Source organism: Amblyraja radiata, chromosome 15, assembly GCF_010909765.2.
Source record: "Amblyraja radiata isolate CabotCenter1 chromosome 15, sAmbRad1.1.pri, whole genome shotgun sequence".
Classification (NCBI taxonomy): Eukaryota; Metazoa; Chordata; class Chondrichthyes; order Rajiformes; family Rajidae; genus Amblyraja; species Amblyraja radiata.
This window is the reverse complement of record NC_045970.1, coordinates 43,834,457-43,847,781: the sequence shown is the minus strand read 5'-3', so window position 1 is coordinate 43,847,781 and position 13,325 is coordinate 43,834,457. Positions and strand designations below refer to the sequence as shown.

At 47.3% G+C, this 13,325-nt stretch overlaps 1 protein-coding gene across 2 annotated transcripts in view; it reads right to left on the bottom strand.

Annotated features, from left to right (window-relative positions):
- Positions 1-11,867, bottom strand: part of rtkn2 (rhotekin 2) — a 46,801-nt gene extending 34,934 nt beyond the window's left edge. Inside the window, exons 1-2 of one of the 2 annotated variants that reach the window (XM_033034287.1) lie at positions 11,592-11,867; positions 1,800-1,805 (exon numbers count right to left, since the gene is read on the bottom strand). In XM_033034287.1, coding sequence (XP_032890178.1) covers positions 1,800-1,805; positions 11,592-11,693 — 108 coding nt within the window. In that variant the 5' untranslated portion in view covers positions 11,694-11,867. The remainder of the gene's footprint in view (positions 1-1,799; positions 1,806-11,591) is intronic. The other variant, XM_033034288.1, reaches the window with a different exon arrangement.
- Positions 11,868-13,325: the final 1,458 nt, after the last annotated feature.

Here is a 13,325-nt window from a genome sequence, read left to right as displayed (position 1 = left end):
CTCTCAGTCTCCTACGCTCCTGGGAATAATGTTCTAACCTGCCATACCTCTCTCTATAACTCAAGCCAACGAATCTTGGCAACAGTATGCCAATTTGTTTTTGCATTCTTTCCACTGAAGTATGTCGTTCATATAACAGGGTAAGCAAAACTGTATGCAATATTCCAAGTGAGGCCTCACCAACATCTTGTTACAACTACACATAACATTACAACTCAATGCCCTAATTGATGATGGTCAGAATGCCAAATGCTTTATTCACCACCAGGTTTAGGGATCTACGTGCTTGTTCTCCAAGGTCTTTCTGTTGTACAATGCTCCACGGGGTCCTACCGTTCACTGTGAAAGCCAGATCCTAGTTTGACTTTCCAAAAGGCAACACCTCACACTTATCCGAATTGAATGCCTTTTGCAATTCCTTGGCCCACTCACCGAGATGATTGAGATCCCTCTGAATATAAAACCTTTTTCAATATTTACTATACCTTCTATTTCAGTCATCTGCAAACTGTAGTGTATTCTGCAAAGTTAAAATTGAAACCTATTGTTCAGATAAAGGAATATCTCACTCTCATCACTCTATGCCTTTTAATAGGCCTAGTGAGAGAAGAGTCAGAGGCATGCACCACTGAAACAGGCCCTTCGGCTCATCAGGTCCACAATGATGATCAAGAACCCTTTAACACTAATCCCACACTTATTCCTTTTTATGATCTCCACATTTCCATCACTTCCCCCAACTACCCCCCTCCCCCCCACCAGATTCAATCACTCACCTCCACGCTTGGAGTAATTAAGTGGCCAATGAATCTACCATTGATTGTAATGAATGAATCGTCGCCTTACCTGGAGCCTGGACTCTGCACTGGGCCTGGAGCCTCCACGCTGCTCACTCCCACTCTCCTGGGCTTAACTCTACTAGGTCCGAGTGCCCGTCTGCCCAGCCTTGCTAACCTCAGTGGCTGTTCCACTGACTCTCCCCCATCCCCCTCCAACTATGTCACCCCCGCTCTTCCCCACCCACATTACAGCCCTCTCACCCCCCCACCCCCTGACCACCCACCACCCCTCCAACACCCACAACCCCCCCCCCTACACATCGCCCTGTCCCCAGTCCACCCACCTGCCTTCCTCTGGCCCCAACTCCCATCCCTGCCGGGTGTTCACCATCCCCCCCAACCTCCCCCTCTCCCACACCGAACGGTCTGTCCTCAGCAGAGGTCTTACCTTTGTCCCCCTCCGTCCCCATCTCAATGAGTTCCGCGCCCACCATGACTTGGAGCGCTTCTACCGTCGCCTCCGCCTCACAGCGCACTTCCATGGGAAGGAGTCCTCACCCCCCAATTATGACCCTTTTTCCCGTCTCCAACGCACCCCCTCCTCGTGGAACCCCTCTCGTAAAGTCCCGGCTCTGGAACTCTTTATCCAGAACTGCCGCCGCGACGTCAACCGCCTCAACTTCTCCACTCCCCTGTCTCACTCCAATCTCTCCCCCCCTGAACGCACTGCCATTGAATCACTCCGAAAAAACCCAGATTGGGTTCTCAAACCAGCCGACAAGGGAGGTGCCGTGGTAGTCTGGCGCGTCGATCTCTACAAAGCTGAGGCCACGCGCCAACTCTCGGACACCTCCTCCTACTTACCCTTGGACCATGACCAAACTGACGAGCACCAGGCCACCATATCTAGCACCATCACCGACTTCATCAATTCCCACGCCCTGCCCGACCAAGCTTCCAACCTCATCGTTCCCCAGCCCCGCACGGCCCGTTTTTACCTTCTCCCCAAAATCCACAAACCCGGCTCTCCCGGCAGACCCATTGTCTCTGCTTGTTCGTGCCCCACCGAACTCATCTCCACATACCTTGACTCCATACTATCCCCCTTGGTCAAATCCCTTCCCACCTATGTTCTAGACACCTCAGACACTCTCCGCCGCCTCCGCGCATTCCACTCTCTAGGCCCTCACCCCCTCATCTTCACCATGGATGTCCAGTCACTCTACACCTCCATCCCCCACCAGGATGGCCTCAAAGCCCTCCGGTTCTTCCTCGACCAGAGGAGCAACCTATACCCAGCCACTGACACCCTCCTCCGCCTAGCGGAGTTGGTCCTCACCCTCAACAACTTTAGGTTTGACTCCTCCCATTTCCTCCAAACACAAGGCGTAGCTATGGGCACACGCATGAGCCCCAGCTACGCCTGCCTCTTTGTCGGGTACGGTGAACAATCCTTGTTCAATACGTACCAGGGCCCCATCCCCGACCTCTACCTCCGTTACATTGACGACTGCTTTGGGGCCACCTCCTGCACCCACACACAACTGACTGACTTCATCCACTTTACCACTAACTTCCATCCGGCACTCCAATACACCTGGACCATTTCCGACACTTCCCTACCATTCCTTGACCTCACCATCTCCATCGCAGGGGACAGACTTCTGACCGACATACACTACAAACCAACTGACTCACACGGCTATCTGGACTACACGTCTTCCCGCCCTGCCCCCTGTAAAGACTCCATCACCTACTCCCAATTCCTCCGCCTACGCCGCATCTGTTCCCAGGATGAGACGTTCCACACCAGGGCATCGGAAATGTCCTCGTTCTTCAGGGAATGGGGATTCCCCTCCGCCACCATAGATGCGGCTCGCACCAGGGTCTCATTCATACCCCGCAACACTGCTCTCTCTCCCCATCCCCGCACTCGCAACAAGGGCAGAGTCCCCCTAGTCCTCACCTTTCACCCCACCAGCTGTCAAATACAACAAATAATCCTCCGCCATTTCCGCCACCTCCAACGTGACCCCACCACTCGCCACATCTTCCCATCTCCCCCCATGTCTGCCTTCCGCAAAGACCGCTCCCTCCGCAACTCCCTTGTCAATTCTTCCCTTCCCTCCCGTACCACCCCCTTTTCGGGCACTTTCCGTTGCAACTGCAAGAAATGCAACACCTGTCCCTTCACCTCCCTCCTCGACTCCATTCAAGGACCCAAGCAGTCGTTCCAGTTGCGACAAAGGTTCACCTGTATCTCCTCCAACCTCATCTACTGCATCCGCTGCTCTAGATGTCAGCTGATTTACATCGGGGAGACCAAGCGGAGGTTGGGCGATCATTTCGCCGAACACCTCCGCTCAGTCCGCAATAACCTACCTGAACTCCCGGTGGCTCAGCACTTCAACTCCCCCTTCCATTCCCAATCCGACCTCTCTGTCCTGGGTCTTCTCCATTGCCAGAGTGAGCAACACCAGAAATTGGAGGAACAGCACCTCATATTCCGCCTGGGTTGCTTGCGTCCGGATGGCATAAACGTTGAATTCTCCCAGTTTTGCTAGCCCTTGTTGTCTCCTCCCCTTCCTTAACCCTCGAGCTGTCTCCTCCCATCCCCCCCGCCCTCGGGCTCCTCCTCCTCCCTTTTTCCTTCCTTCTCCCCCCCACCCCCCATCAGTCTGAAGAAGGGTTTCGGCCCGAAACGTCGCCTATTTCCTTCGCTCCATAGATGCTGCTGCACCCGCTGAGTTTCTCCAGCATTTTTGTGTACCAATGAATCTACCAATGTGTTTTTCGGTTGTGGAAGCTGAATAAATGAATGAATGCTTTATTGTCACATGTGACAAGTCACAGTGAAATTCTTTGCTTGAATACCCAAGGTATGCATATAGTCGCCACATAAAGAGCGTTTGTAAAGTCACAAAGTAAGCGCGCCAGGTCCCCCTTTGTTCTCCCCTCCCTCCCCTTCACGGTGGTCCCCCCATGTCAGGCCCTCCTCTGTTCCTTCCCCCGGCAGCGGCGTCCACACTCCCACGTGGTCAGTTGTCGTCCAATCAGTCGGCGCCCTCATCGACTGCCGCACCGACCTCTCCACTATCGCCGCCGGGTCCTCTCCGGACGCCTCCGTGGTGCCAGTCTCAAGAAGTCACAGAGAAACCATGCAAACGCCGCTCAGACAAACACACTCCACATGGGTCAGGATGGAACCCATCCCCGGTGCTATGAGGCATCAGCTCAAAACTGAACACCAAGACACAATGCAACCTCAACACAAACATAGCCGCTTTCCCGTCCAGCAAAATAACAGATCAGACAGGAGACATGATCACAAGAATAGACTGAAGTGGAGAAGACCTTACACAACATGTAGCCACCATATTGAATTATTAGGTTACTTCCTACTTTCTGTTATTAAAATAGTGATAGGGAAAGAGAAATAGCTATCAGATAATGATCAGATTACCAATTCTAGTTTAAGAAGCTTTTAGATGGGCATATTGATATGCAAAGAATGGAGGGACATGGATCATGTGCAGGTACATGAGATTATTTTACCTTGTCATCAAATTGCAAAGAAATTGTAGAGCAAAGGGCCTGTTCCTGTGCTGTACTTTTATATGTTTCAGTGAGCTCACTAAATGATCTCCATTGGATAGGCATAGACTGGTTGAGGAAAATGTTAGCGAGAATAGAGCTCATACAGTCACAGGGCACAGAAATAGCCCCTTCATCTCATTCTGCCAATGCCGACCATCACGAATCAACTACACTAATGGCGTTTACCAGCACTTGCTCCATAGCCTTATGTACCTTGACGACCCAAGTGCTCGCCTAGATACTTCTAATAGGTGTGAGGGTCACTGCCACTGATGAAGCTGAATTTTAGTTAAAATATAAGAAGATATTAAAATAGGTTTCTGGGCTAGCTTACAGCTTATATTTAGTCTCAAATTAGGCTTGCCTCAGGTTTCGGGTGTGTGGGATAATAAACACCATAACATTGTCTCCCAAGGGACAAGCAGAGAGAAAGAGCTAGTCACATCTTTGAAGTAAGATGCCATAAACCAAATGGCCAATGTTATGGGGGAGGAGGCGAGAAAGGAAGAGAGAAACAGCTAGTCATATCTGTGAAGTAAGATGCCATAAACCAAATGGCCTATGTTTATGAAGGACCAAATGACAGAGCTAGGGTGATCTCTGTGAAGATAAAATGGCCTTATCCAAATAGCCAATGTTTATGAAGGACGAGAGAGGAACAGGGAAGTGGAAAGATAAAATGTTGTAAACCAAATGGCCAATGTTATCTTGTACTATGTAAACAAAAGACCTTTGATGTGATGCATTCTGTGGAAACCCTTTCCTGTACCTCTGACCATGACTAATGTCTGTGAAATGTGCTAAGGGGACAAAAAAACCCTATTTAAGGCAATGTAATTCTGTTGTTCAGAGGAGGTGAACGGAGGACAGTCAAGTGTCTGTAATGGTCACTTGACTGGAATCCTCCCTCCTTCCATCGGCCGATGTTAAGTAAAGTTTTGATCTGGTCTACCAAACAGTTTGTGTGGTGTCTGTTTATTAAGAAGCGAACCTGGTTTAGTAGTTAAGAAAGTAGCTTTTTCACCACCAGTGCTTAATTGGTATTCAGGGCTTTGATAGATCATTGACGTAGAGTGGACAAAGCGTCCAAGATGATGAGCTCAATGCTGGGCTTGAACATCTTGAAATCAAACCCCAGGTCTTTGATGAAACTCCATTTCTCTTCCCACAGATGCCGCCTGACCCGCTGAGTGTTTCCAGCATTTTCTGTTGATTTTATTACAGATTTCTAGCACCTGCAGTATTAAGTGGGAACTGGACCACTCCTTGTTTGACAAGCACAAATATATTTCAGAAACATGACACTTTACTTTGAGTTTTATAGTTCTGGAATCTACTGCTGTTGTTTTTAATGTCATAATTGTAACAAGTTTTCTTTACAAATGTGAGAGTAACTTTACAACTCTTGGATAGTGTTCTCGTTATCCCATTACAGGAAGAATGTGGAGGCTTTGGAGAGGACAGAGGAGATTTACCAAAATACTGCCTAGATTAGAGGGTATTGTCTATAAGGAAAGGTTGGACAAACTTAGATTGTTTTCTCTGAAGTGTCGGAGGTTGCAGGGTGACCTGATGGAAGTTTATAAAATTATGTGGGGCGCAGATAGGGCAGTCAGAAAACGTTTCCCAGAGTGGAAATGTCAAAGTCTAGAAGTTTTAAGATGAAAGGGGGCATGTTTTTTTGTCTATATAAAAGTGGTGGATGCCTGGAACATGCTGCCAGGGGTGATGGTGGAAGCATGTACGACAGTGGTATTTAAAAGGCTTTTAGATAGACCCTTGAACAAGCAGGGAGTGGGGGGGGGGGGGGACTGCAGATGCTGGTTTAAACCGAAGATAGACACAAAAAGCTGGAGTACCTCTTTCGTTTCCCTTATCCCTAACCCAGTCTGAAGAAGGGATCTCGACCCGAAACGTCACCAATTCCTTCTCTCCAGAAATGCTGCCTGTCCCGCTGAGTTACTCCAGCTTTTTGTGTCTATCTTCGGCAAAGAAGATTAGTTTAACTTGGCATCATGTTCGACATTGTGGGCTGAATGGCCTGTTCCTGCACATTAATGTTCTATGATAACTATAGAACTCAAAAATGATTAACTTGCTGTTTTTTGGAAAAAATTGGACATCTGTAGTTTCAATGGTCTGCCATGAGATGGTGCCAAAACATTGAATACTATGTTGACAAATACTATGTTCAGCACAGTGTTTTATGTTAAAATTCAAACTTCATACGTCACTGTGATAGGGACTCGCAATAAGGCCACGGAAGGTCCACAAACTAAGCCCCTTCACAACTTCTAAAAAAATTATTTTCAAATACTATCTGTGTCAATTGTAAAATTCAACAGTTGAAAACAACATATATTTGACAATGGGAATAAATGCGGCTTAAACTAAACGATTCACTCCCTCAGTCTAAGAAGGGCACCGACCCGAAATGTTGCTTTCCCATTCCCTCCACAGATGCTGCCTGACCCGCTGAGTTCCTCCAGCACTTTGTGTTTTGCTGAAGGTATAGAAGAAATTAATGCAGTAAAATTGCATTAGTTCAGATAAGCATTGTGGTTAGCATGGACATGGTGGGATAAAGGGCTGTTTCTATTGCATACAACCCTGTGATTCCAAATAGTCCAAGATATGTTCTCTATGTTGTGAAACAAAATTCACACAACAAAACAACATTCACTACTGAGCTACATTGCATTTGTTCACTCTTCTGGGGAGATGCTAACTGCATTTCGTTGTCTCTGTACTGTACACTGCACAATGACAATAAAGATTGAATCTGAATTTGACTAAGCTTGGTTAATAAGATAGGTTTCAAAGAGAATGTTAAAAAACAGAAAGTGCTAAAGCAGAGAGGTTTATAATGGTAGACAAAAATGCTGGAGAAACTCAGCGGGTGAGGCAGCATCTATGGAGTGAAGGGAATAGGCAACGTTTCGGGTCGAAAGAAGGGTTTCGGCCCTAAACGTTGTCTATTTCCATCGCTCCACAGATGCTGCCTCACCCGCTGAGTTTCTCCAGCATTTTTGTCTACCTCCAATTTTCCAGCATCTGCAGTTCCTTCTTAAAGGCTTATAAAGGGAGTCAGATTTTAAGACCCAGGCCAGTTTTAGTCAATGTGGATGCAGAAGTGATGATAGTTTGTGGCAGTTTGTAGGACTGAAGAGCTTACTGAGAAGTGCATCTGCAGTTTCCCCCCAAGTAATTACTGAACAGCCAAAGCTGTCTTTGATGCTTGCTACAAACATTGATCCCCTGGCAAATGTCAAAAACTAAGCCGGAGTATTCAGTTTGTCACTCTCCAAGCTGTCCCCATTTTCACCCTCCCCTCCCCCCTACTGCCTCCACCTACATATGCATCTGCTTCCCAACTCTACCCCTCCCCCACACCTGGCCCCATCTGCTCATCATCCTTCACTGCTCTCAATCCACCAATATAGCCTCTCCTCTCACCCCTCCCTCTCTTCTCTCTGTACTGGTCATCTTCCTTCTCCATTCCTAGTCCTGATGCAGGGTTTTAATCCGAAACCATGACGTTTGCTTTCCCACGACAGAAGCTGCTTGACCGACTGAGTTCCTCCAGCAGATTATTTATTGTTCTAAATTCCAGCATTTGAGGGTGTATGGGCTAAACACATATAAATGGGACTAGCTCAAATAAACATCTTGGTCAACATGGAAGAGTTGGGTTGAATGTTCAGTTTCTGTGCTGTAGCCCTTGATATTTCATTGAAATACCATCTTATTCCTCTAAACTCCAGTAAACATAAACCCAGCCCACCCCTCTTCCTCACCAGACAACCCTCCCATTCCATCTATTAGTCCAGTAAACCCCTCTGCATTTATATCCTTCCTTAAATAAGGAGATCAAAAGCATGCACAATACTCCAGATGAGGTCTTATAACTGCAGCATAACCTCCCTATCTTTATACTCGATTCCCCTATCAATAAAAAGCACTGTTAGCTTGCCCAATTATTTGCTTTATCTACATAATAACCTTTCACAAATCATGCAGCAAGACTTAGAATCTAGATCCCTCTTCACTGCAGAGTTCTGTAATCTCTCACCATCATAAACTTTTCTATTTTCTCTGCCACAATGAGTAATTTCTCATATTACCATGCTGTAATCAAGATTTTTGCCCACTAATTTAAAATGAGTGCAACACCTGTCCCTTCACCTCCCCCCTCGACTCCATTCAAGGACCCAAGCAGTCGTTCCAGGTGCGACAAAGGTTCACCTGTATCTCCTCCAACCTCATCTACTGCATCCGCTGCTCTAGATGTCAGCTGATTTACATCGGGGAGACTAAGCGGAGGTTGGGCGATCGTTTCGCCGAACACCTCCGCTCAGTCCGCAATAACCTACCTGAACTCCCGGTGACTCAGCACTTCAACTCCCCTTCCCATTCCCAATCCGACCTCTCTGTCCTGGGTCTCCTCCATTGCCAGAGTGAGCAACACCGGAAATTGGAGGAACAGCACCTCATATTCCGCCTGGGTTGCTTGCGTCCGGATGGCATGAACGTTGAATTCTCCCAGTTTTGCTAGCCCTTGCTGTCTCCTCCCCTTCCTTAACCCTCGAGCTGTCTCCTCCCATCCCCCCGCCCTCGGGCTCCTCCTCCTCCCTTTTTCCTTCCTTCTCCCCCCCACCCCCCATCAGTCTGAAGAAGGGATTCGGCCCGAAACGTCGCCTATTTCCTTCGCTCCATAGATGCTGCTGCACCCGCTGAGTTTCTCCAGCATTTTTGTGTACCTTCGATCTTCCAGCATCTGCAGTTCCTTCTTGAACATTTAAAATATCTATATCCTTCCTTATGTCTTCTTCACAATTGATTTCCCTACCATGCATTGTCAGCGCATTTAGTAACATTTACATTTGCTGTCTTAATCCAATCATTTATGTAAATTGTTAAATACTGAGGCCCCAAATTCTAATCCCTGCAACACACCTCACATTTGGTATTGCCACACATAGAAAAAAAAACACCTGACGTCACACAAGAGCTTCTTCACAACAACCACTGTGAAGATAGGACACAAAAGGCTGGAGTAACTGAGCAAGTCAGACAGCTTCTCTGGAGAAAACGAATAGGTGATGTTTCGGGTCAAGACCCTTCTTCAGACTGAGAGTCAGGGAACTCTCGCTGACTCTCAGTCCTCTGACTCTGTTTGAAGAAGGGTCTCGACCCGAAATGTCACTTATTACTTTTCTCCAGAGAAGCTGTCCGACCGCTGAGTTACTCCAGCTTTTTAGACTATAGACAATAGGTGCAGGAGTAGGCCATTTAGCTCTCTCTTGAAAGTATCCAGAGAACCGGCCTCCACCGCCCTCTGAGACAGGGAATTCCACAGACTCACAACTCTCTGTGTGTCTATCTTCAGTTTAAACCAGCATCTGCAGTTCCTTCCTACACATCCACCACTAGGAGTTGTGCAGACACAACTTGCAGACCTGGCCATTTGGATCATCATGGGCATTAGGTCAGCTTCTCACCAAGGCAGAGAGACTGCCTGGAAGACCCACGCAGTCACGGTGGCGCAGCGGTAGGGTTGCTGCCTTACAGCGAATGCAGCGCCGGAGACCCGGGTTCAATCCCGACTACGGGCGCTGTCTGTACGGAGTTTGTACGTTCTCCCCGTGACTTGCGTGGGTTTACTCAGAGATCTTCGGTTTCCTCCCACACTCCAAAGACTTACAGGTTTGTAGGTTAATTGGCTTGGTAAATGTAAAAATTGTCCCTAGTGGGTGTAGGAAAGTGTTAATGTGCGGGGGTCGCTGGTTCGCGCAGACCCGGTGGGCCGAAGAGCCTGTTTCTGTGCCTTATCTCTAAACCCACACACCTATCTAAATTGGACAGGGTGATGAACAGGGCAAATCCAACAGCGTTCTGGAGCACAAGGAACTACAGATGCTGAAATGTTGAGTAAAACTCAACGGGTGGGGTAGCATCTGCAGAGGGAATGGATAAGTGATATTTTGGGTCGGGGCCCTTCTTCTCGTCCATTCCCTCCAGAGATGCAACCTGATCTGCTGAGTCACTCTAGTACTTTATGTTTAACAACATTCTGCTTGGTTATAAAATTAATATCTGACCTGTACATGCCAATATGAAAACTATCCCAGCATGAGAATATAATTTATTTGATGTTCAAGTCAAAGCCAACAGATAGTTAGATCCTGGAGACAGGGAGATTTGCAAATGCTGAAATCATATGCAAAAAAACTAAGTGCTGGAGGAACTCAACAGGGCTTGCAGCATCTGTGGAAGGAATGAACAGAATCCGTTTCAGGTCAGGATCTTTCTTCAAACTTCTTCAGTCTGAAGAAGGATCGCGAACCAAAATGTCACCTATTCCTTTTCTCCAGAGATGCTGCCTGACCCGCTGAGTTGCTCCAGCATTTTGTGTCTATCTCTCACATTGTGAAATAGGAAAATAGTGAAATAGTCTGGTATGACCCACCACACTAACCCAACACATCCCGCAGTGATAAGCCCCATATGAAGAACCAGCTGGCTCTGATCCAAGCTAGAATACTTTTTAAGAAAAATCAAATTTGAACCCGACAGTGTTGCGTCCCATCTGCCTTGTGTCGAAGATGCAAGTTCCAAACTTGCATTGGAAGAAACGGTAGATGCTGGTTTAAACCGAAGATAGGCACAAAATGCTGAAGTAACTCAGCAGGACTGGCAGCATCTCTGGAGAGAAGGAATGGGAACTTGTGTTTGCGGGTAACTCCTTTCAATCTGCCCTCTATTCACAATTTAGGATTTTGCCAAGCCTAACTTGCAAGTTTTGCATTGTACCCATCGATTAAAATATACGAATTTAGTGTTTTGGCCACAGAAGAACAATTTGAGTCCAACACAGACGCTTCCCAACGACCTGATCAGATACCGAGGCGTAGACAAAGAGAGATGGCACAAAGCTCAATCAGACAGACAGGGATTTAACGAGGATCGTGCAGGCAGCCGTTTTTTTAAGGTACTGTGTTAAGGCATTGGGCGAAAGTGAAGAGGTGTGCAGCCCATTCTACAGCTGCAGTGATCTGATAAAAAAAACCTTTGACTGAGACTTCCAAGCGAAACTGATTTTCGGTTACACCTACTCAGCCCAGCCCAGGCCGCGGGATTTGGAGCCGCCCAGGTTTAACCGTGCTATAACCGAATGGGTCGGTGGCTGCACCGCGGCCGCGCTGAAACACTTACCCCGCGCCCGCGCTCCGACACCATGGCGCCGCCGCCGCCGCTCGCTCTCGCCGCAGAACGTTCCCGGGCCCGGGGCAACATTCGAATCTCGCGGGCCAACATTCGAATCGCGGCTTCCGGGGTAACCGAGGGCGGAGCAAACAACCTGCAAGCAACGCTCGCTGAATCGCTACAATTCACCAATGCAACCAAACCATTAGCACCGTCTCTACTTTGTTTTTGTTGTTGGCTTGCAACTAGTTTATTTCTTGTCCTGGTTGTATTGCGGGAGAGAGGCGTCACTAGTTCTGCCTGAGGGTGGGAAATATTAAGCAATGCCGTAAACTCATCTCTCGCTCTCCTGATGCAAGACGGGATTTGTGATACAATGGCAGCCTGTGGTGGCGTGGCTACACGGTGTAGTATTAGCACATTTTGAAGCAATGTTGTTGTGACATGCCATTTAAGCGTGACACATTATGTGTTCTGTACTGAGGTCACTAGAGCAGAAGCCATTAAACGTGAACCAAGACACAAGGTGCTGTTTCCGCTCCTTTTATTTGCCCTTTGCAACCGTAAAACACAACACGGTGGCAGCAGTTATGAGTCTTATGATGACCCAGGTGTTCAACATGCTTTAACCAAGACTCAAATGTTCAACAAAATACTGACTTTGTTTCGTTGCTATATGCCATTGAAAACAAGTGAGTAACCACACTGTAGACATAAAACGTGTGTAACTGATTGCGTCTGCTTTTTCCCAGTCCTGTACATTGGGAACGACAACACTACACACATTGACTCAGACATGGCTGCGATGAATATGTCCGTTCCAGCGCCACTAATGAACTGAGTAGTTGCTGATATAGTGAATGCATATGCCATATTTAGACGGAAATGTGGCCTTATGTTCAACAGTGTGTTAAAGGATGCTAGTGAGAGTGAGAAAGCCTACTACCTACTTCTCTGGACTTGAGAGAAGGGACTAGAGTTGTACAACAGTTGGACATTTGAGCAAGAGGAGGATAAAGAGAAGACAAAAGTTATCTTGGATAAGTTTGAATAACATCGAACTGAAGACCCACGATCACTACGCTTTTCAAAGACTAACTCAAGCTTGCGATGAATCTGTGGATGACTTGCCTCACAAAACTGAAGAGTATTACTTTTAAATTCAAGTTCAGAGATACGCAAGAGGTGAATGATCAAGTGCTTGACCAGTTCACATGGGGCACAGTCCATAAAGACGTCCAGAAGTCTCATCAGAAGGGATGGGAAGTTGACCCTCCAAGATGCCATAGACATTGAACAAGGGCATGAAGCTGCAAACGGGCTATTGTCTCTTACAGACAAAAAAATGAAGGTCAATACACTATCTGGACCCAAACATCCAAGATCAGAGATGTATCCAGCAGCATCCAAAGCTGAACAGCCAACATGTAGCAATTGTGGCACATTGCATGTTTTCGGTGATAAAAGCGACTGCCCAGCCTTTGGAGCCACTGAAGTGCAGAAAGCAGAACCACTGCCAGTCAGTCTGCAGAGCTGGACACAAATCACAGGAAAACAAGAGAGAATGGAAAAACGTATGCTCACAAGTACAACATGGTGAGGAGTTCCTCAAACTCGCTGTTGGGGTGATTCAAATTCATAACTTGGATGATAAGTATCATTGTGAAGAGGTTTAGTTTAGAGATGCAGCACAGAAACATAGAAATTAGGTGCAGGAGTAGGCCATTCGGCCCTTCGAGCCTG